Source organism: Parambassis ranga, chromosome 2 (assembly GCF_900634625.1).
Source record: "Parambassis ranga chromosome 2, fParRan2.1, whole genome shotgun sequence".
NCBI lineage: Eukaryota > Metazoa > Chordata > Actinopteri > Ambassidae > Parambassis > Parambassis ranga.
In genome coordinates this window covers 16,361,299-16,385,307 of record NC_041023.1, presented here as the reverse complement: position 1 = coordinate 16,385,307, position 24,009 = coordinate 16,361,299, and the positions used below count along the sequence as shown (strand labels likewise).

At 40.2% G+C, this 24,009-nt stretch overlaps 1 protein-coding gene across 2 annotated transcripts; it reads right to left on the bottom strand.

Annotated features, from left to right (window-relative positions):
- Nucleotides 1–20,285: 20,285 nt before the first annotated feature.
- Nucleotides 20,286–23,414, bottom strand: LOC114428553 (stathmin-like). Of its 2 annotated transcripts, none has more exons than XM_028397086.1 (5): nucleotides 23,307–23,414; nucleotides 21,737–21,778; nucleotides 21,470–21,642; nucleotides 21,196–21,387; nucleotides 20,286–21,104 (listed from the first exon to the last, which is right to left on the bottom strand). In XM_028397086.1, exons 2-5 carry the CDS (start codon nucleotides 21,750–21,752, stop codon nucleotides 21,027–21,029), a joined length of 459 nt encoding a protein of 152 aa, XP_028252887.1. In that variant the 5' UTR covers nucleotides 21,753–21,778; nucleotides 23,307–23,414; the 3' UTR covers nucleotides 20,286–21,026. The 2 variants fall into 2 exon arrangements, with proteins under 2 accessions (XP_028252887.1, XP_028252878.1); XM_028397077.1 differs by having other exon boundaries at nucleotides 23,366–23,411.
- Nucleotides 23,415–24,009: the final 595 nt, after the last annotated feature.

Sequence of the window (24,009 nt, the reverse complement as noted above, 5' to 3'; positions counted from 1 at the left end):
ATTCATACATCTCTTTATAAGCAGTGCAGTGAGGGGGCCCGAGGTCTGCTTGCTCTGTGGCACTGGCGTGATGAATGGCTGCCAGGGGCTGGCAATGCCTGCTGATGGATGGAGGGGAAAGTATGCTAATGGCCTATTGTTTTAAGGCCTTCACCAAGCGTAACTTATAGCATTGTGAAAGCCTTTCTCTGCAAAAAGCCATCAATTTGTCACGACCCAAAAGTTCAGAGTCGGAAAATAAAAAGGGGAATAGGGAGAAGGGCTGCTGGGTGATTTAAAGTCAAATGTGCTGCAAGAGAGCTCACAGAGTGAAGGAGAAGGTGCTACAACGCCTGGCGTGCCATATGTTTCATGGCGTGTGTTAGCATAACATACAGCTTGCTCTTGTAAAATGGATACTTTGTTTATAGTGTGCAGAGAGCCTAGCTGATAAAACATCTGTGCTGATGGCTGTGGGTGATAACATTTGGAAGACTCGGAAACACCAGGACAAATCATGTTCTCTCTAGTGAAAGGAAAAGTTTTTTTTCACCTATACAGTATGTCACACAGTGTGTAAGCTGCAGCCCATATAGTCGCCTGGGAGAAATAAGGGGTAGGAGTTTGAACCTGGAGCCGACACCTCTTCATTTCCAGTGTCAGCGCTGAAACCTGCATGGAAAGCAGGAGCACTCCCAGGAGATTACAACTCTCTGGTTTTGGCAGGACTCTCTGCAACATTTATGAGTGGCAGCACTGTTCAACAGCTCTCATTATCACAGACATTTAGCAGATTTATACACAGACTAAAAACACACACAGAGGTTACTGAAGGGTGAGGGCGTCCGCAGGTTAAATTTGCCCGAGTTTTATCACTGAAACTTAAAAGTCTCGGATGTCAACAAACACCTTTCCACCAACTAATCACGCCTCCAAACCTGTTTCTCCTGAAGCTATAAAAATGTAGGAGTGGTGAATCAATGAAAGAAAAAAAATGTTGCCTCTTGACAGCCAATGAGTACACCTTACCTAAATCTTAATAATATAATTAAAACAATAACTTACCTTCATATAGCTTTATGTGTTTTAGACAGAAGCAGCTGTATGTAGGGGGGTTTATCCATCATTTTGTCTTGAACGTATCCCAGCTGTCTATAGCAGAGTACACCCTGGACAGGTTTCCCAGACAGGAAATAGGACAAGATAGGAGAATATTCCAGCATGGTGAATGCATAGACTCTATATAAAGATGACTCCACCATCTTTAAATTAGAATATGCACAATAGAGTTTGAGAGGTGAGACTTGCTCACTGCCAATCACACTGTCAATCACAGCTCCTTTTTGCCTAGCTTGCCTGATTCATTAGCTGCTGACCACAACATCACTTTGTACCTTTTTTAGCCAACAATAACTAATTAAATTTGAACATATGGAAAAAGATTGCTTAAACAGGGCAGCATCAGCATGTTAAAAAATAGCTAACAAGCGATAAATTGCCATCTTTGAGTAAGTATTTGGGTATTTAAGTGTAGGTGCAGCTAGGCCACTGTCATGTTGTCCATGTGGTAACACATTCTAGCCCCAGTAAGTCTGTTACAACTTCAAAAATTAGCATACATATTAAATTTTGGTTGACCAATTTCAACAAGAAGTGGTGAACCTTACATCCTGTCTAACAGCTGAAAGTTGTAATATAGTGAAATGACTCTTTAAGCCATATCACTAGTTTCTTAAATTAATCGTACCATTTCGCACAACTCTCATTTTTAAGTAGATAATCCTAAAACTAACCTGTCTGCTAAAAGCTTCTGTGAAAATATGAATGGCTGCCTGAGCAAACTCTCACACCTGTTTTACAATGTACAATGTGTGCAGGCCCATTCAGCCTGTACTCTGGGATCAGCACCATCTTGACTTCATTTTCAACACTCTCTAAAGTGAGTATAGATGGAACATATGTAAAAAAATATATCTGCAGTCTCCAGTTTATCCTTGTAGAGCTACAAGGTATCAGCGACTAACCGAGACCATATCTAGGAGAAGTGAAATCATTTCAGAGATAAATTGTGGAGTCTCACAGCCTTCCATTTTGTTAGAGAATATGCTGCCTTATTTCTACTAAATTTACCCCCTCCTTAATCTCTCACTATCACACCTTCCTTTTCTTTTTTATTTATCATCTATTTCCCTCTGTAACTTTCTCATTTAACATATTCACATGCAGATCCGGGCAGATAAATACTCCTTATTATGTTTCTAAACGGGAGCCAATTTGCATAACAAGGAACATGATATGTGACATCAAAGACATTAATTGACTGAAGTGCTTCCTGATGTAAAAAAGAAATCTCATTTCACATCCTCCCTGGCTCTCTCCTGGTAGGGATTCAGTGTCTGTGATGGGATTTAAGACCTTGAATCTCTACGAAAATGAATGTAAACACAGATAATAACCTGGAAAATCCATTCTGTGGAGCAGCTGTGACCCTTGCTTTTCTCCTGGACCCAGCAGTATCTCCTCACAGAGGACAAAATATGATGTACACCCACTACCCTGTGTGCAATTTATTCAAAAATAACTGGTGATGTAATTCAGTAATGTAGGCAATGTCTGTATATCATTCTCTACTACAGCCCCGCTGATAAGCATAGCTTCTCTTCACATAACCTTGGATATACAGAATAAATTAGCTCTGAGAATAAAGTCACATGGGACACCGGTAGGTCTTACACAGTCAATTCTTCTAAAATTCTATACATACTTTCTCGATCAGTTTTTTCATTGAAGGAATATAGTTTTTGAGATTTAAATTTTTTGTTATCACCAAAAAATTGCCAAAAAACGTTTGATATGACCCTGAGAAATGAAGCCATTGCAGAAGGTGCCATAAACTGCAATTCCTCAAGCAGCCACCGGAGGCTGTCCCCATAGACCTCCATGTTAAAATGTTTAGATTTACAGGAGAAATGTTACAGCCTGGTGTTGGTCTCTTTCGATAATTCTTTTAGTTTCACATAACATGTCACCACTTTAAGTGACTTTACTGTCAATGCCCCTAGGTCTCTGCATGCTCTCCCTACCTTAAGCTTTCCGTTCAGTAAATACAGTGAAAACATATATGGACAAAGAGGTTTGCGATTCTTGTGCCTTAGGCGTGCTACTTAAGTTCCCACTTAAGTGCTGTAAACTGCACTGTACCCATTGGAGGCTGGCTCCAAAAGTGGGTCAATCCCCATAGACCTCCGTGTTAGAATGGCCAACTTTACAGCATAAATTTAATGATGTTTACAGCCTGGTACCAAAACATTGTTGGTCTCTATTAATAACTATATTAGGGCTCAAAGTTTTGGATAATTAATTGTGGCCACAATTAATTATTATTATAAAGTTGGCCACGATTAATTATCCAAAACGGGCAGGCCACCTCAGTGTCCCTCACGCTCCACTGTGTCTGTCATAGGCTTTCCATTGAGTACATATAGTGAAAGACAAGGAGGTGTTCACTCTTTATGCCTTAGGCTTTCCACTTAAAATGTATAGAACGACAGGCAGGTGTGTGCTCTCATGCCTTAGGCTTTCCATTCAGTTAATACAGAGAAATGTAGAGGTGTGGGTTTTCTACACCTTAGGATTTCCACCTCAGACTTACAGTAAATAAAGGAGGTGTGCCTTAGGCTTTAAACCTAAGACATACAAAGATCGGAGGTGTGCTCTTTCCCAGGTTTTAGGCCACATAAAATACATAGAAAGACAGTAAGTTTTTTGCTCTCATTGCCTTAGGTTTTCTACCTAAAATGCAAGGTGTGTGCTCTCCCTACCTTTCCTTTCCTTTCAATAAATACAGAGAAAGATGGGGAGCTGTGTGCTCTCATGCCTTCGGCTTTCCATGCATGCTCATGGTAAGACACAAATGTCTCTGAACAGAAAGCAAAACATCAAATATAACTTGTTTTTTTTTTTCTTTCTTTTTCGTGACCTAACTTCTAAAAAATAAACACATTTATTACCCCCACATTATGCACCCACCCTCAGGCACATCTTTTTAGAAGAGAACTGGTGAAGCTCTAAAGAGTAGTAAAATTCAGTGAGTTTGTCATTCTGTCGAGCAGCATGTACAAATGTTTGGATTTGTTTGTGAATTAAATTTCAATCTAAGAAACTCGTTGGTTCACCTTGAGACAGTTGTTGACTTAAAAACTTCATATCATGCTGGTGCTAGACTAAGTCCATCTGGAGTCCTCAAACATAAATTAAACAGCATCTACTGTATAACATGTCACCAGGGCCTCCACAAAAATGTACACACAGCAGAGTCAGTGCATGAATCTTACGTCCGGATTTTAATTGGAATCACATTTACTTTTCATACTCCTTCTGATAAATCTTTATCTAAAACTTGCAGATGTAGCCTGAGTGCATTTGGATGCACAAACATTCACCAAAGCAAACCGTGCTTGATGTAATTAGGCATTCTTCCAGTTTAATCAAGTAACCCTGACACCAGACACACGCATATACTCACTTCCCCACTGTTTGAAAGCAACTCAATTTTCAGGCAGAGACATCAAGCGGCGTTTCCGTCTGTAAAGTTCCTCTTTGCATTCACATTTGTGTTTATCTGCTCTTCATTACAGACTCCCTCTATCATTGCGGCTCAGAGTTGCCGCGACTTGACACTGCTTCCAGGAACGTGCTCTACCTCTCAAGAGGAAAAAAAAAACAACTTCCACTAGTCTGGATTTAGTTGACTTTTTTTCCACAGTGGCTTTGCATAAATCAGCATTGGAAGTGATCCCTAAAGAGAGAGAGAGAGAGAGAGAGAGAGGAGCATCACGAGGGCTCAACTGTGATAAAACCAGACAATCAGTTATTATTTCTTCACAATAGTAGGAGCAAATTGCAACGCTGGGTGAGATTTTAGCTGCTTAACTGTGGGTCATCTCCTGCAGCATAAGCTCCACTCCTACACTCCTTACGCTGCTGCTGTGTAGCTTGGTGATGCCACACACACAAATGCTTACACTGTAGGCCTGGTTGATCAATATGTGTGATGCAGCTTCAAGTTAAGAGATACTTGGCTCGCTGACACCTACGCGAAAACCAATGCTCGCAGAGACGTGACACTAAAACATCCTCCTCCGCTTGACATCGCTTATTTAACATTTATATCAACACTTTACCAAGCTGCTCTGATGGAGCGTGGAGGCTTTTGGAGGGCTCAAGTACACTTTTTTTTCCTGCAGCTGTTATGAGGCTGCTGTTTTTTATTGTGTTTTGTTGTATGATTGGGTAACAGACAACTACCATTGATCTGAATTGGTGCACACGGTGCATTAAATGGCAGGTAACCATAGCAACAATAATCAAGATTTATGTATGTTCATGAAAATCAAAAAGTTCCGATATATGTTAGCTTCCTGTCATGATGCTAACCTACTGATACCATGCTAGTGGGAGCAAACAGGATTTAATTAGCAATCTTACTGTTGTGTAAATGTTGCCTAGAGTCAAAGCCTGACTAACCTCCTGGGTAATTTAGTAGATTGGCAGGCAGCCAGTCACGACAGCAGGAATCTCACAGTTTGATTTGGCACCTGCCTGTCAGTTAAAGTCTTCTTATGCACCATTTCTGTACCGGGCTGTAAACACGTTCTGCTCATAAACAGGAACTATAAAGAGAAATGTCCATGATGTCACCCATGAGTTTCTCAAGAGTCATGTTGAGTCTCTGTGGGAGACTCTGATCGTCGTCATGTTAGCCCCAGTCTACATAAACTCCAAATACATGCAAAGAGGTGGATTGTGAGTGGAGCTGGTAGCCGAGGCAGGTAGGCAGCTGCAGAAGCAGGTAGCCTGCTTGCACTGTGAGTCAGCACCCACCTGGCATTCAAAAAATAAATAAATAAATAAATCACTCCTGTACAGTTGTTACAAACACATGTCATCAATAGAGACCAGAATTTTTATCAGGTATGCTGTAAAGTTGGATGTTTTACCATGGAGGTCTATTAGGACTGAATTGCTTTTGGAGCCAGCCCCCTAAAGGCTGCAGGGTGACCCTAACCCTAACCCTGCAATTGTATTTTATTTTATTTATTTTATTTTATTTTATTTTACATAACACTGCATTGACTTCATTTCCCAGTCCCAGAGGTTGGACAGTTTAACATGGAGGTCTATAGAGCCAACCTACTAGAGTCTTGCAGGGGGAACTGCAGTTTTTGACGTGAGCATAATTTCTCAGCCTTTTACCATTGTGAAAAAACACCTGCTGCACATTACTGAGACAGTGAATAACTGTTGGCTCACAGACTGTACGGATCTGCTCGGTAATATAGCAGATTCCGCTGACTTGTAACATTTGAAAACACTTTGTAGATAACACAGTGAAAAAAAAATCAGCTTTGCACCAACCTGTGAGGTTGCTGAAGTTTAGTGCTCCTTCAACATTAATACAGGCTGGGTGGAAATATCCAGCAAAATGTTAGATCCCCTTCCAAATGCCCCATTTTGTACAGGAAGGAAAACAGAAAACGGGATTAAATAAAAATGAGGATTACCCCCATCCCTAAGGAATCTAATGAAAAACAATGTTTTCAGTAGCTTTAGGCTAGGATAACAAATAACAGCAAAAGCTTTGATTTTAGAATGGTTCATCTGTTGCTCCCAATTTTACTTGGGCACTTTTTATTGTGTTGGCATGTGCTTTATATATAAATGTGTTTTACACTCAACAAATCCCAAATTACTAAAAGCCAGTATTTGCTTATCAAGAGCAGTGTTTACTCAGATAAATAAGAGACCTTGATTTCCCTTTTCACTTCGGAAAGCAGTGACTATATAACAAATAAATAGGCAATTGATTTTATTTCTTTAGTACAATAAATAGTTTAACCCTGTATTTCCTTTTCTGTCCTTTATTATTTTAAGGCAAATAAAGTGTGTATTTTTTGTCAATCACAACACATTTTGTTTTTGGAATTAGGATTTGCTCAAAAACAGTACCCTTATTACCGCGTTATTCTCAAACATCATAAAACATTTATCACTTCAGTCGTGCACCAATGACTGGATTTAAAGAGACTTTTTGCTGAATTTGAAGCAGCTTTCTATCATTAGAAACTCATTACATATGTCCACCAAGAAGAAATAAACGTGTCTTCTAGTGGACTCTCGAGATGCTGCTCAAACTTCAAACTGCATTTTTATTCTTTGCATGCTTGTCGTAAACATCATCAAAGCTAACGTTCAAGCAGGCGACAGTGCAGAGGAATTAAACATAATGAGAAAGTGGTTAGCACTGCTGCTTCACAGCCAGAAGGTTCCTGGGTTGACTCTGGAGTCTGCACATTGTCCCTATGCCTGTGTGGGTTTACCAGGTACTCCGGCTTGCTCCCAGCAATTGGGGATTCGAGGTGTGAATGTGACTGTGACTGGTTTATCTGTCTACTTTAGCCCTGTGAGGAACTGGCGGAGCAGCTGGAATAGACCTTGTAGTACAGGACAAAGCGGGTTCATGAAAATGGAGGAAAGGATGGAAGGGAATCATCTTAGTGCTACTGCATGACTTACACTAAATAGTATAATAATACTCAGTAGTTGACTACCGCTTGTCTTGTCTTGTCTTGTCTTGTGGTCACAATAATACGGCTTAAATTAGTTTAATCTCCGGCTGTTTAGCATGTGAATGTGTGTATTGTGAGTGTAGAAGGCAAGATACTGTTGGCAGAAGCTAAGTGGCAGAAGCTATCCGAATGCATAAACAGATAAAAAGAAAAGCTCAAGACCACACATGATACAAACTTCATGATCCCTCACAACAAACATAGCACAGAGTCAGAGTGGCAGTAACAGTGTTCTGTCTCAGTGGTCAAAACATTTGTTAAAAGTTGAATATTCTGTCTTCTAGCACATGCATCCTCCCACTTTGTTGTTGAGACATTGCATGCTGTTTTTAGTAGCAATAAGCTCTAAGGAACCTCTTTTCCTTGGTCCCGTTTCACTGATTTCACATTTCTTTTCATATTTCTACTCTACGACAGTCGAGTCCATCTTCTAAGCACTTTAATTGCCACTGGTATTTGTATCAACACTGCTGGGAACCATTTTCATGCCGGACACATCTGTCAGCAGCAGCTGCAAATTCCCTCCTCTGTATCAGTATCTGCCTGCAACGTGACATCGGTCAAGCTCTGCCTGATACCAGCGAGCAGCCTCACATCCCCCTCTCTTATCACTACGCCTGTTCAGCCACCTGCTACTTTTAATATTAACAGCATCTCTTTGCTACATTAAAAACTCAGTCAGCCCTGTAATGGTGTTTTCACGTCTGAGATCATCATCATCATTCCTCCCCGCAGCTTTATCTCAGTCGTACTCATCATCTCCGCTGATCTGTGTTTCTCAGCCTTAATAGGCCTCTGCTGACCCCGCTCGGCTCCTATCGCCACCATCCCTCCGTGCAAGTCCCAGCCTCATCCCGGCCCGATTTGTTGTTCCCCCCTCCCACAGACATTTTCATTAAGATGATGTCAGGATAGACTCAAACTCATTCTGCATTATGTTTACTCAAGGAGATACAGGATGGGGCGTCTCTTTTGTTGTGATCTCAACGTGGTTTAATTTAAATAAATACAAATACTGTAATTGGAAAAAAAAAGAATCAAAAGGAAGAAGATAAGATGCGCGGGTGGCAGAAAAATGATTGGCTTCATGTAAAACTAAAACAGTGTGCATCAAACAGCATTTGAATGGAGCTGGAGGCGGTGTTTGAAAAGCATAAGTGGGTCAGAACCTTAGTAAGATGAATCACAGGGATGACAAGATGATTACAGGTTAGAGGAGCAGATATTTACACACTGTTACATGCAACTGGAGACTTTTATCACTTCAAAAAAAACACTGTCAAGTTAAACAATCCCATAAGGAAAACTGCCCTGAACTAACAGTGGCCACAACTCTGCACTGATTTTGTGTTTTACTTCAGAAAATTTGGAGGACTCCCAGGAGAGAGGACACAAAACACAGTGGTAAAGCAGCACAGGATGGCGATAGCTGATTGACTTTCAGATGAAGCTCCGAAATCCAGCTGCCTCACATTTCTTTCATGTGAGGCAGCTGGATTCTGAAAGACTACAAATCCACCTTTGCAGGCTGCAAACTTTGTAGACAGGGGGTTCAAACCAGTTTGCATGGGAACCTATGATTTAGAGCGTACTTTCCTATTCCCCATTCAGTTACAGAAAACACTGCCTTATCATAATTCTTGAGCAAAACCCTTCTTGCTGTTATGTGTGTCAATCATCTTATATTCATTTATCCTCAAAGATTTCTCTGTTTGGGTGGATTTGTGCACTTTTTTTGTATTGAGTATCTTTTTCTAAGATTCACCAAATTTCCACAATAATATTTCATGGTGAAGATTAATTAAATAATGGGTTTTTAATTGGGTAGAACATGACAGATTTATTCCAGATTCAACATGGCCTGAGGTAAAACCAGTCCTGTGTGTACATGGCTGAAGACAGCATGCTAATATCTAACCGCTAGCTTTCCAAGGATCACAATAGCTCATGGAATTTCCTCTCTGTGAATATGTTGATACCAATGGTGTTAAAAATAGTGGAAGAGATTCTGAATCTCAGTGTGGTATGCTTCAGCCCATCACCATCTTGTCTGCCAAAGGCTTATTAAAGAATAGGTGAAGCTTGGTGGAGCTGAGGTGGAAAGTGATAAGCAGGAAATGCCTGCGCTCACAGTGCACCTATCTGTCAAACAAAGCAATAATAGAGACAAAAACTGCAATAGAGTGCCTGAGTCACACGACCTAAACCGGACCACAATGGGACGTTAATTAAAAAAAAAAAAAAAGTGGTGGTCTACAAAGACAGAGAAACAAGTTCTCTTTTGTTCCTGTTGTACCCTGAATTACAAATATGAGAAAGTAGCCATTTGTTGCAAATATGTGAATAAAAGTGTAATTTTGTATGAAAGTGCATTGTAGACTACTATTGTCTTTTGTCACATGCAATTTTTCATAATTGACACAAATATGGCTTTATTAATTATTCCGCCATGATAAGGGAAGAAGTATTAGAAAGAGATCGATGGATGGGATAGATGTTACAGCAGCAGCCTCAACAGTAGTGGAATACAAAATATATAACAATCCTACATGATATAAGCATATAATAATATTAAACAAATGGAGGATAAAATATAAAAACAGTATGTAGGCTAGTGCATGTGGTCAAAATGGTCATATGGTTATAAATGACAACCACTGCAAATATGATCATGTTGTGAGCAAATACTAGCACAGACCATACTAGCCAAGAGCTATTTAATAGGGTTGATTTTTTTTCAATGGTTTTGTAACAAACTGTAACTTTTGTTAAATAAAGACGCCTCACTCCTGCTCAACTTCTTTGCCCATATTTGGAATTACCATGAGTGAGGTAGACCCTGATTCTGCAACAGCTGGAGCCTCCCACACACAAATTCAGTAGATACAGTAGCTTATGTGCTTATGTGCTCATATTCGTTTACAGTGTAAGGCATTGACCCACTTTTGGATTCACCCTCAAGTGGCCACTTAATGGACTGCAGTTTTAATACTTGTATGATAGTTTAATTTGTCAGTCAGGTTGCTGCTCGGTTGATGTTGATAACCTTGTCAGGAAAAAAAAGAGTATTGATTGAGTATTTGAAGAGTATTGATTTGACCTTTAATTTTGAAGTCTTGAGTCTGCCACAGCTCCTTTTAAAACAGACAGGAAATCATCTACTTCACAGTGAAGAATGAGCAGAGCATGTAAAACGAGTGCTGATTGCTTTAAATGCATATGATTACTTCTTCTCAGGCTGTGTTCAATAAGCTATAGTCATAACGAGCACCCGGCTTGTGCTGTCAAGACTGTGTTGAGCGGAGTTAAATCTCTCGGTGAAGGCATGTGGTGTTGTGCCAATTAAAGGCAGTTTCATAGAAACTTTGTGGAGCTAACAATGTGCGTATTTAACATTAAAAGCCATCCTTTCATGCTGTGTGTAGCGGTAATTACCTGTGGTCTTGTGCACACAAAAGCATTATTGAGCTGTCATGCAGCAGGTTGCCTTGCGTTGCTCCTGCTGCAGTTGGATCACAGAGGGTTATTCGAGGCCATTTGGCAATGGAGCGAGCTGGTCATGTTAAAACTCCACAGTCGGAAACGGAAATGGTGCATTTCTCTTTTTTAACCCACACATTCCTCTGTTTCTTTTTAAACCTCCACAGATTTTTTTCTTTAATTACTCTCTCCACCTGTGAGAGGGAAGCAGAACAAATCTGTTCTTCGACAGCCATATTTCTTCAGTCAGTCCTTTGTGTTGTGCGAGTGGTCGTTACAAATTGCAGACAAGGTTTTGTGGCTGATTGTCTCCTTCTTTATGCACAGCATGTGTTTAGCAAAGGTACTCTGTGTGACAGGCTGAGTGGTTCTCAACATCTTAAAGGCTGTTAAAGTGAGGTCATGTGACAGCTGCGCTCTGGACTGCAGGGGTTCTTAATGAAACATTCAGTTTTACTTTGTACTTGTCATTTTCTCACTTTACTGGAAAGGAACTAATTTCCACCTGTTTCAGAACATTGCCGCTTTAAAGTGAAGTGATTTTCACAATTATTCTGCTGCTTACAGCTTCAGTGGCATCAGAAGCAAAGGTGGCCTGTAGTCTTAGACACTTACTATCCTGTAGGTTATCTATGTGTAAAAGGAATTAAGTCCCTGAAAACAAAACGTTTCTTTGACCGCTTTACTATATGTGTCCATGTGTGCTGGGACTTGTCATAACCATAGCATGAAATGGGGACCACTCAACAGCAATGGTTTAATGTTATGAATTTGTGTGTTTTAAGTTGATCTTTACCTAAGCCTTACCCTGTTTGTTTAACTACTAACCTTACCCAGTAGTTATTTGTATGCATAAATCCAATTGTGATTACAAACACGACTTAGCCACGGGCAACAATGAAACTTAGCCAGTGAAAACAGAACAGCTCGTGGTGTCAGGGGGACTCAAACCTTAGACTCCTGAGTAAAAGTTGGCTGCATTGTGTTCCCCCTTTACCATCCCCAATCTAACACAGGCTTCTGTGGTTGTATCAGCCCCACAATCAGCTGATGTTGGGCAGTACAATGCGTATGTCGGTGAATATTTTCATGAGTGATTAGTGTACATACATATAACAATTCACAAGCTAAGCAGCAGTTCAGTTTCTAGCATTTAGAGAACCTCTTTCATACCACCTTTCCTCTCTGTCTAAAATGTGAACATTGTTGTCCTCAAAGGAGTGTCCTTTGTCTTTGAGGTGGAGGTGAACAGCTGAGTCTTGTCCTGAGGAGGTGGCTCTCCTGTGCTGAGCCATTCTTCTGTGGAGTGCTTGTTTAGTTTCTCCAATGTACAGATCAGAGCATTCCTCACTGCACTGGACTGCATATATCACATTGCTGTGTTTCTCCCTGGGAATCTTGTCCTTCGGGTGAACCAGTCTCTGTCTCAGTGTTGTCATCGGTTTGAAATGGACCAGGATGTCATGGTTGTTGAAGAATGAAAGAGGAGTCAAGGAGGCCATCTATGTTAAGCTGGAAAAACCTTCCCTTAACAGAGGTGGTGGCCTCAGACATCATCTTTCTACCACATACAATGCAGTGATTCCATCCATTCCCAGGAAGTTTGCACATACTCACAGCAAGAACAAAGGGCTGTCAACCAGTCCCCCTCCGGCAGTTTCATAGTCGTTAGCCAGTCGTTAGACACACCTGGCCCAGTCAGCCAGAACATCACAGGTAAGTATGGAAACATTTAGTGCTATTGTTTTTTCAGTTTTTAAGTTTTTACCCAGACCCACCCACTGAGGTCTGTAACCACATATAAACCATGTTTCCCCACCAACAGTTAGAACTGATGAAGCTGCTTGGATGAGCAGCGAAACGTCTTCTAGAAAACTCTACTAGTCCAGACGTCTTGCTTCAATCTTCTCTATGTATGATGACCTGGATGACTGAGAATCTTCATCAACATTTCTAGCATTTATCTCCCTCCATTGTGTCTGTCAAAATCCAAACAAAAATGCCCCCAAAGGTGATCTGCAGCCACTTTTGAATGTATTATCAAAATCATCATGAATGTCAAACTGGCTCTTTTTAGATCCAGGATTAGATTAGCATTTTTTTAATGCCTCCATTCCTCTCCTAATTGACAGCCACATTATATATAAAAGCTTCAGTGTGTCACAGCGTACCTGTCAGCGTGGCTTAAGTCATTTAGTTTTGTTTTTTATTGATATAGAAATGATAGAAATGTGCAGTCATGATTGTTAAAAAAGTGAGCCATCTTATAAAGTGGCGCATGTCTGAAAGGAGCTTCAGTCTGAGGCTGAAGAAACTCTGATATTGTCAGTCGTTGCTTTGTAGAATAACACTCAAGTTTGATCACTTTGGATATTGGCTATTGATGGCAATTATTTTGGATCAGTATGAACAAGGAAACAGTCAAAGAAATGTTAGTATGTTATATATTAAACCAAAGATCAAAGCAAAGAGACTCTGACATACTATTCCCACATAATATGCTTTACCTGGAAACTTCTGGTAATTTAAATGTGTCTGGTTTAAATGGCACATTTGCACAGGATAAGCACAGGAAAGTTACATAATAGAATGTCATATGATAACTGCTGAGCCTCTTAAAAGGCAGCAAAATGTTTGTTACTGTACACTGTTGTGGGTTATACAGTGGATACAGAAAGTATTCAGACCCCTTTAAATGTTTCACTCTTTGTTATATTGCAGCCATTTGCTAAAATCATTTAAGTTTATTTTTTTTCTCAATAATATACACATGGCACCCCAACAAGTTTTCCACATTTGGATTTAGCGATCCTCATGCACTGTGAGCTGTAAGGTCTTATATAGACAGGTGTGTGTCTTTCCTAATCAAGTCCAATCAGTATCATCAAACGCAGCTGAACTCAGATGAAGGTGTAGAACCATCTGAAGGATGATCAGAAGAAATGGACGCACCTGAGTTCAATATATGAGTCACAGCAAAGGCTCTGAATACTTAGGACCATGTCATGTTTCACTTTTTCTGTTTTAATACATCTGCAAAAATGTCAACAATTCTGTTTTTCTGTCAATATGGGGTGCTGTGTGTATATTAATGAGGAAAAAAATGCAGCTCGTGTGTTTAGCTATAGGGACAAAATGGGACAAAAATGTAAAGTGCAGCTACAGTGGCAAATAATAATGCTTAATCATACATCAGCTTTCTCCAAAAGCATGTAAGTGATGGACGATTAACCACAAGTAAGTGTCCGTGGAGCTCATTGAAGCTACTTTGTCCTGTCTGCCTACTTTCAAGTTATAGCACGAGTGATTTATATATACATATAAACCATCTCAACCAAGTTCCCATCCAATTGACATGAACAGAGCTGTTATTTGCGTTCTTGAGAAGATGATGTTTTGGATCATTGTCATGCCGGAATACCCACCCATGACCCATTTTCAGTGCCCTGGCTGAGGGAAGAAGGTTCTCACACAAGATTTGATGGCACATGACCACAGTTGTCCTCTCCCCTTGGCAGAAAAACACACCTGCCATGCTTGATGGTGGGACAGTGTTCCTGGAGTCATAGGCAGCATCGCTCCTCCTCCAAACACGGCGAGTTGAGTTGATGCCGAAGAGCTGGATTTTGGTCTCATCTGACCACAGCACTTTCAGCCAGTCCTCCTCTGAATCATTCAGATGTTCAGTGGCAAACTTCAAACAGCCTGTAGATGAGATCAAATACTTATTCATGAAAATGAGAATTAGTTTATAACTTTTTTGAAGTGCGTTTATCTGGATTTTTTGTTACTGTTATCTCTCTCACTGTTCTTTGTTAGTGGGCAAACTTACAAAATCGGGTTCAAATCTTTTTTTCCCTTACTGTAAGTGCTCCAAATCTCGACAACACAGAGATGATGACTAACCAGAGAGTCACATACTGCTACATTTGGCAAAACATAGGCAATTTGCAGAGGAATTTTAATTTTACAAATTATAGACATGGCAGATTCGCACTGGATTATGATCCAACTATGAAATTAACAGAAATTACCACAGCCCTCCTAGGTAAAGCTAACCCATTGCGAATGGAGCATAACACTGAAAGATGCTAATGGAATGAAATGCTACTCACTTCCTGTCTCCTCAGTGGGCAGATCAGATTTTTTTTATTATTTCATATAATTAGTAAAAGATGACGTGGTAAAATAAAAAAATAAAAAACAACTCCATTAAATTGTGTTGTTATGTGTTCTTCAAGTTGTTGGCAGGTTTAAAATCAATTAATTACAACCTCACATAAACAACAACAAGTGACATATGACATTATGTTGTGTTAGGAAATGAAGACAATGGGGGAAGAAGCAGCAGCCAAGGTGCTGCTGATCAAATGTGTTTGATTGATTGATCATCAGCATCTATGAACCTCTCTATAAAAGCAGACATCTGCTTGATTTAGGCATAAAGGAAAGATTTCAACGATGTTAGAGGAGCAATTGTTGCGTGCCCTTTGATCTTAGAAGGTATAAGGATATTTCTGAACAAAGTTTCAAATGTTCCACATGGGGGGGAAAAAGAAAAGAAAAAAGAAGTCGAGACAGCTGCTGATTTTCACCAGACATGCGGAAAGATGAAACAATATTTGTTGTTTGGAAATGTTCCCAGCATAAAGCCTTTCTCTCTAAAAAGAACATGGCAGCACAGCTTAGGTTTTCAAAGTTGCATCTGACCAAATCAAAGACCAAACACAGCACATGTGTACAAACACCTCATACCAGCTGTCAGTCACAGTGATGGAGGTCAGGTTATTTGGGCACCTTGAAGTCCACCATGAACCCCGCTGTGTACCAGAGTATTCTAAAGGCAAATGTGAGGCCATCTGTCCAACAGATAGAGCTCGGCTGAAACTGGGTCATACAACAGGACAATGATCGCAAACACAGCACGGAATGGTCAAAAAAGAAAAGAATCGAGGGTCTGTAACTGCCCGCAATCCAGACCTCATGATGTAATTGTTGTGGTGGGACATACAAATGTCTGCAAATTTTGATAAACTGAAACAATTACTATTTAAATTGCTGGGATCCAGGCAGTCTCTAATAGAGTTAATTCTCTCCTGATTGGTTTCCCTGTAAAATACAATTTTAGTGTCAGAATGTATGAACATGTTTGGCTCAAATCAAATGTGTCTAATATTTAGTTTGGTGATTAGGGAGGACAGAATGTGAGATCATGTTCCCTTCTGCCTTTGAAATCATTAGACCCATTACTTTTAAAGGGACAGAGCAGTAAAAAAATGGGATTTGGGGATCCTCACTTGCTCTAACATGCACTGTGAGCTGTAAGGTCTTATATAGACAGGTGTGTGTCTTTCCTAATCAAGTCCAATCAGTATCATCAAACGCAGCTGGACTCAGATGAAGGTGTAGAACCATCTGAAGAATGATCAGAAGAAATGGACGCACCTGAGTTCAATATATGAGTCACAGCAAAGGCTCTGAATACTTAGGACCATGTCATTATTTCACAAAGGGCCATGTGACACAGGTACAGCAAATAACTGTTAGTGAGCATTTTGTTTCTTAACCATCTTTGGCTAAAACTTAGTATGCTTAAGCCTAAATGTTGTTGTGTGTCTATATGCTGGGGGACGGAATGAACATGCAAACGATATATAAAAGACAGTGACGTTTGTTTGTGAAAGCATATAATGGCAGAGTGACACTGCATTCCAGTATATGAACCTATCCCATCTGTCAAACATGGTGGTGGTAGTATCATGGTTTAGGCGTGTTTTGCTGCATTAGAACCAGGATGTTTTGCTGCATTGATGGAACAATGAATTCTGAATTATACAATTGAATTCAACAATTCAATATCCAAGAGTTTGAATTAATTTAAATTGAATTAAAATGCTCCACCTTATTCCAACTAAGATGTTGTGGAAGCACCTGTAACAAGGAGATGATATGAGGAAACATTCCAAACTGCTCAGGTTGTAGCTGCTCTTTACTGACAAATGGACTAAGATTCCTCTAAGCTGTTGAAGTTGACAGATCAGCAGCTATAGCGTAGAATTTCTGATGTAGTTTCTGTGGCATGTTCTTGACATTTCAATGTCCTTCCTGCAACCATCAACTACCCAATCAAAGGTCTTTATACAGCGGCGAGGGTGCTTATAATAAACAGAAAATAATTGTTGCTGTGATGCTCACCTGTCAGGTGACAAAATGAAGCTCGTCTTCTGCACCTACTGATCAATCCCATATTTATGTTCAGATCAACAAGCTACTTGTAAATCATTCCACTCCAACATGGACACTTTATAAAGTCAGGCTATCATTTGATGTGGTCAGTTGATGTAATTAGTGTGTTAGGTGCTCCATACATCATGCCTACATCTTCCTACTGAGAAATGAATTGTGACTGGATGCACATCTCTGAATGATAGAAAGTAGTTTGGATGGATGAGGGTTCAGATGTTGAGATCAGAGCTGGTCTGCGAGTCACTAGTCCGCATTGGTCTTGTAATAATTTGGGTGAAATAGTTATTCAGAGTTTTAAATTAATCATACAAATGAATGTATGATGAGACCAACATTCTCTGCCCCCACTCTTCTCGTCATCAGACATCAGTCTAATGCTGCACTTCATGCAGATTTGTGAGGGGCCCATTGGACCCCTTAGCCCCAGTGTAGAACAGTGTTTGTGCTTGCTTTGTCGCCTATGTTGTGAGCTTCTGTTTGAGTGAAACATTTTAGTCTGTCATCCTTTAATTTATTTACACACAAATTAAGCAGTAGTTTCATTAATAAATTGTGTTTTATTTCTTTACTTTGCAACTACTGAAGGATTTCATTTTCACAAAGCATGCACCCTGTCACAAGCACATGCAAAGTTAGTATGTGTTTCTAAAGAGTGCTGATTAGAGTTCACTGAGGGCATCAGAAAAAAATCCTTTTCACCCAGCAATTTTCACCCAAAGTAGTTGCACTTAATGTAAGATTTTTGAAGATTTTGACTGCCGTAAATGGAAGCAGAGTGACAGGAAGCAAAGTACAACATTGCCATCTAGTGGTGTTTTCAGGTTATTACTATAAACACTAAATTTCAACGTCTGTATCATACAACCCTCCATGTACAGTTTAAAATCTACTCTGGGGTGGAGTTTTACATATGCGCTACTAAATTATTCCATGTTATGCATCTTTATATGTAAAATAATCTCTTATTTAACAGCTATTATTATCATTAATATAATGTATTATGCCATTATATAATTGCAATAATATAAGATAAGATAAGATAAGATAAGATAAGATAAGATAAGATAAGATAAGATAAGATAAGATAAAACTTAATTAATCCCGAAGGAAATTCTTGTGCCAGAGGTATCAAGTTACATTAAATGCAGTTAAGTACAGAGTATAAGAGTATAAGTGTCACTATAATCCAAAATAAGAGTACAGTACGCAGTATGAGCACAATATATGATACATGGATACAAATATGGAGATGTAAGGTGCTAAGTAAGCATAAATATAGACAAGTGGAGGGAATGACAGTGATGCCTGACATGATTATCTAGCGCTTCTCCCTACAGAAAGGGGAGGAGTTATACAGTCTGATGGCCACTGGCAGGAAGGACCTCCTGTGGCGTTCTGTGCTGCTCCTCGGTAGTCTCAGTCTACCGCTGAATGTGCTCCTGTAGGACAGCAGTGTGTCGTGCAGGGGGTGAGACGTGTTGTTACGAATACTGAGGAGTTTCCTCAGTATCCTCCTCTCCGTCACCTCCACCACAGACTCCAGCTCCACTCCCAATACCGAGCCAGCCTTCCTGATGAGCTTGTTGAGTCTGTTGGTGTCGGTCGTCTTCATCCTGCTGCCCCAGCACACTACAGCGTAGAAAATGACGCTGGAGACCACCGAGTGGTAAAACATCTGCAGCATGGTCTGGCAGACGTTAAAGGACCTGAGTCTCCTCAGTAGATACAGGCGACTCTGTCCCTTCCTGTATATTGCCTCTGCGAAAAACAATATATGAAATATGAATAATAAAGTCATTTTTTTCAGAGCACAATAATGATGTGTAGTTGTCATATTTTTGTGCTCCTTGTTATAGTACAAATTATTATCTGAAGCACACTGACGCAGAACCCTGGTACCAAAATGTTTTTAAATCTGTCTGTTTACGTTGCAGCTTCACCTCACCAAGAATATAACATCAGTGTTTGATCATGTGATTTGGTTTGATTTAGTTTTCTAGCAATAAAAATGCTGTGGTTGGTGTGTATCGGCTGCATGTCATAAGTGCTGAAGATGTTACCATTGGTTACTTTGATACCTTGTTTAATGTGTATTTCCACCTTATATTGTGAACTTGCATTTCATTTTGTACCAAATATTTTCAATAATTTACCAGACAGTGGTGGATTTATCTATTTAAAACTATTTAAAAAATGGTGTCAGCCTTTCCCTTGTGTTTGCTGTCTCTGCTCAGACTACTGCATTGTATTACAATGATGCCCTTGGACACTAAAACTTTACAAAAACCTGTGAAAACTCAATAAATGCTACAAAACACAAAGAAAAAGAAGAAACTAATTAGGGCCAGACACATGAGAGCACATAGTGAGCAGTGCTCTGCAATAATGCTTAATTTTTTAAATGTTTTATACTAAACAAAGACAACCAAAACACCCCCTCCCCTACCGCCCCTCTCTAGGTGCTCTATCTTATCTTTCCCTCCAAACACAAAACGAGCATATATTACCAAAAAAAATTATTATTTATTAATTTGTGTCATAAATTGAGTCATATTAGATTGAAACATATTTGTGGCTACATGCAGTAAATTTAATTTCATATATTGTTGGTGTCAAAAACAGCTAAGACACATTGATTATTCAGGTTATTCATATTTGGTACTAAAAGATACAATGAAATTATTTGCTAGTCATTGTTAAAAGTAACAAATTTATTTGTCTTTCAGATTAATACAATTAGTACAATGTTTGTAAGTGGAATAAATGGCAGAGCTCCTAAATGGATTGCTCAAACACCACCAGCAGGGGGAGACAAAGACCAGAGTTTGACTGATGCCTTTTATACAGTGGAGTTAGGTTCTCAATACATTAAGACTTTCAGCAGGGAATAGTGCAGTCACATAAAATCCAGCAATATGCTATAGAACAAACAGTTTCAACAGCAGACAGCAGTGTGTTTACATTTTTTTTATTTGTTTTTAGTACAACAGTTTTAAGTCAACTAGCCACTGTGTCTATTGAGATGCCATAGTGTATTGCTCTTTTGCATTCCATGTGTAAAGACCCCTGTTCGGTGATGTTCATGATGGCCTCCAGTTCTATGTCTGGCATGTTTTTCACAGCTATACAGCAACAAGTCATGTGCTTAGAAGGACAACCCCAATATTTTTACAAAAAAAAAGCCAAGAACCAGCAGCGGCACAAAAAACATGATCTGCAGGAGCAAATGAGCAGAATCTGGGTAGCAAAGCTGCACTAAACACCTGCATGTGTAACAGCAGACGCCTTGACCAAACCATGTGCTACTTTTTTTTTTAATATACAGTAAGTGCCAAGAACAGGTGTGGTTCACAGGGACATTTTCAAAATGCACTATGAAATAGGAGTAAAAGACCTATGCATAGAAACATGCTTCTTCAGGAAAGGATAAGTACACACTGCTAATTTTCAAAAAGGGCAGAAACGGCACAGACAAGCTACATATCGGATTAGACTCAACAAGGAGGGGAAATGATCCACATGTAAAACCAGCGCAAGTACACTTATAGCAGGAAAATTGAAAAATTCACAAAGTGGGACTGGTATTTATTTCAAAAAGGTGGATAGTGAACACAACAAAAATACCTGCTGAACAAAAAATAAATCAATCTTTGGATACGTAAAAAACCCTATACAATCCCCAGTTTGGAACTTTCAGTCTTCCGAGGTGCCTTCTTCTGAGCCGGGCTCTTTGGTTTCCTTGTTCTTTCGCACCTCTTCAAACTTCTTGTCCTACATAGAAAAGAAAAAAAAAAATGCATAATTAATGTTTTGACGGCACAATGCTTCAAATGTACATATACAATGGAAATTAATCACTCACCTTCTCCTTGAACTTCTCGTTCATCGCTGCCATAATCGCTGTGCGGTTCTCTTTGTTGGCCTCCATCTTCTGATTGAGTTTCTCCTCTGCCATCTTGCTGAAGTTGTTGTTCTCCTCCATAGCTTTCTGTTGCACTTCCTTTTCATGCTCACGCTTCTCAGCTAAGTGCTTCAGAACCTCGGCCTCATGGTTCTGAAGAAAGATTATAACAAATGAAGCCTTTAATTTTCTCCCCTTTTAAAAAAATTAAACATGCCTGCTCTAATGTTCTTACCTTGCGTCTCTCCTCCGCAGCATCCAGCTTCCTCTGGATCTCCTCCAGTGAGACGTCCTTCTTTTTGGGAGGAGACAGAGGGAACTCACCCTTGGGATCAGGGGCAGGGGCACCAAGGATCACCTCAAAGGCCTGGCCTGAGGCACGCTTATCAAGCTCCTTGACCTGGATGTCTGAACACATGGAAAAAAGGTAAGTGTTTATGCATTAATGCATGCTGAAGTATGTAAAAGTAAAATAAATGTTTAAACTTGAGGCATAATTCACCTTCAGAGGCTGCCATCTTGAATGTGCTGCAGATCAATTTACCTAAAAGAAGTAATATGTAAAAAAGTAAGAATTCATGTCAGCAGATGGCTTTAAAATTAGTGACCTCTAGTGGATGACTTACACCATTACTAAATAAACCTCGTTCAAAACAACCTAAATTTAAAAAGAAGTCTCGATGGCGACACCTCATGGTTGCATTTAGAAAAACAAGCAACCACCGCCCATCAATCCACACAAAAAACGACCCTGGAATTCGTTTGGCGCACACACACGCCATTGTTTCTTCCAACTTGTGCCAGCCGTGACATTTAGATCAATTCCCAAGCAATCAACACGCTTTATTAGACAAAGAGGATGAGAAGGAGAGGGTTCAAACGCCTGCCTACCTACCACCGCGTAATTGCCAATCGGGGACTTTTTTTTGCTGAAACAAAAGGCTGAGATGAGGGGTGGGTACGCCGGGCAGTGCCAGGTGCAGACAGGGCCCGGGTTCGGCCTGTGTGTTGCACAGCCAATGTGCACCGTCTGAAATCAGATCAGCAAACCAAAGAGCATATCCGGAGAAAATGATCATCAGGGAGCACCTGTTCCTTGCGCCATGTGTGCAAGCCGCAGGGAGGGAGGGGGTGCACACAAACACTAGAACAGACGATAAACACGCCAGGCTGGATCCTGTGCACGAATGTAGAACCAATACGAAAAACTTGATAACCTCAGCAATGAAAACAGCTGTTACGCCATTTGGTCAAATGGTACACGAGTCATAACGGATGCCCAAAATCAGCTGAGCTTCTTGAATGAAAGACCCCTCCCCTATTATTCCATGCTACCAGCTAAGCTACATGTGTCTTGTTTGTTGCTTACTTTCTATTAACGCAAAAAAGCGAGATAAATAGCGCATTGACATGATTAGAGTCAGATAAGTTGAAAGCCCACACCTCAGCATACCAAACTCACACCCACAGATGGCATTTTATTGATCTAAAAATGCCCTCGTTCTCCATGACAATATAGCCCCTTCATTTAAATCCAGATTTCTGTGATCCTGCTGGTGTCGTTGGCTCGAGCAAGCATCAAACAAAGGAGCTTTTGACAGCAGCGTGATGAGCAGCTGCAAACAAAGAGGGGCTGACGGCAGGTCGCTTCCACCCAAAAACATCGAACATTAAAAGATTTGGTGTCTTTCAGAAGACAGTAGAAAGTCAGGAAATGTCAACGAAGCCCGGACTATTTTACAAACATTAAAGAAATCCTCAAACTCTCCTCTCTGTCTCCGTCGGTGCCAACTGTGCCAGCGTCTCCCACCATACAATAGGCCAACAAGCCCGGGAAGCAGCCGCCATAAAGAGCGACAACAACCTCTGCTTCTGTCCCAAATGAGCCTCATGAGCACCGAAAATCATTTTAGTTAGCTTACCTGCTACACTAACAGCACACAACTTTCACAACAACAAAAAAACAATGACAGACATGCAAACAATACCTACTCCCTTAAAAATAATAACCACGTCTCGTTTGCCCGTCGTTACAGCACCTCTAATACTTTTATTTGTTTGTTCCTACTTACGGACGACAAAAAGAATCGCTTTCTCTGGGAGAAAGATGCTGCCAGTCAGTCACACCCACCTTCAGCGAGCAGTGGATGCTGTGCGCTCCTCTCACACAATTTACCGCGAGCCCTCTGTGCGAGCGTGCCAAGCGCGCACATAAATGGTCCAACGGCGAGTGCCGTCACGCCGTCTGCGTCCTGTGATTGGCCGGCTCTGGGCTCCCATGTGTGCTCGGGAATTGTAGTTTTTTTTTTAGACAATGCGCTTCAAACGTCGTCCAGGTCTGAAATGTGAACATTTAGTGCATAGTTATGAAATACAGTGTGGTGTCTATTAATAGTAGTTTAAAGCAAGTTTTTATTTTTTTAAGGAGAGGAAGTAACTAATAATTATCTTTCATTTTACAGTAGGACACTTTCAACAATGACTCCACCCAATTTTGTATACATGCTATATACTTGAATATATACCTGCAATTAAAATAATGTAGTCCCCATATTAATAGACATTCTGGCTTTTAAGATGACCTTTGACCCCTGCAAGAAATAAAAGGATGGTGTCATTAAGATGGATGTTAGTCACATATGAAGCATGATGACACTGCTAAGTTTACACTGAGGAATCCATTGTGAGCAATGAGCTGCAGTCCTGTTCTGCTGATATGTACCGACAACATCAGCACACGTAGCCTTTAAACAAAGCCGAATTAGCAATAAAACA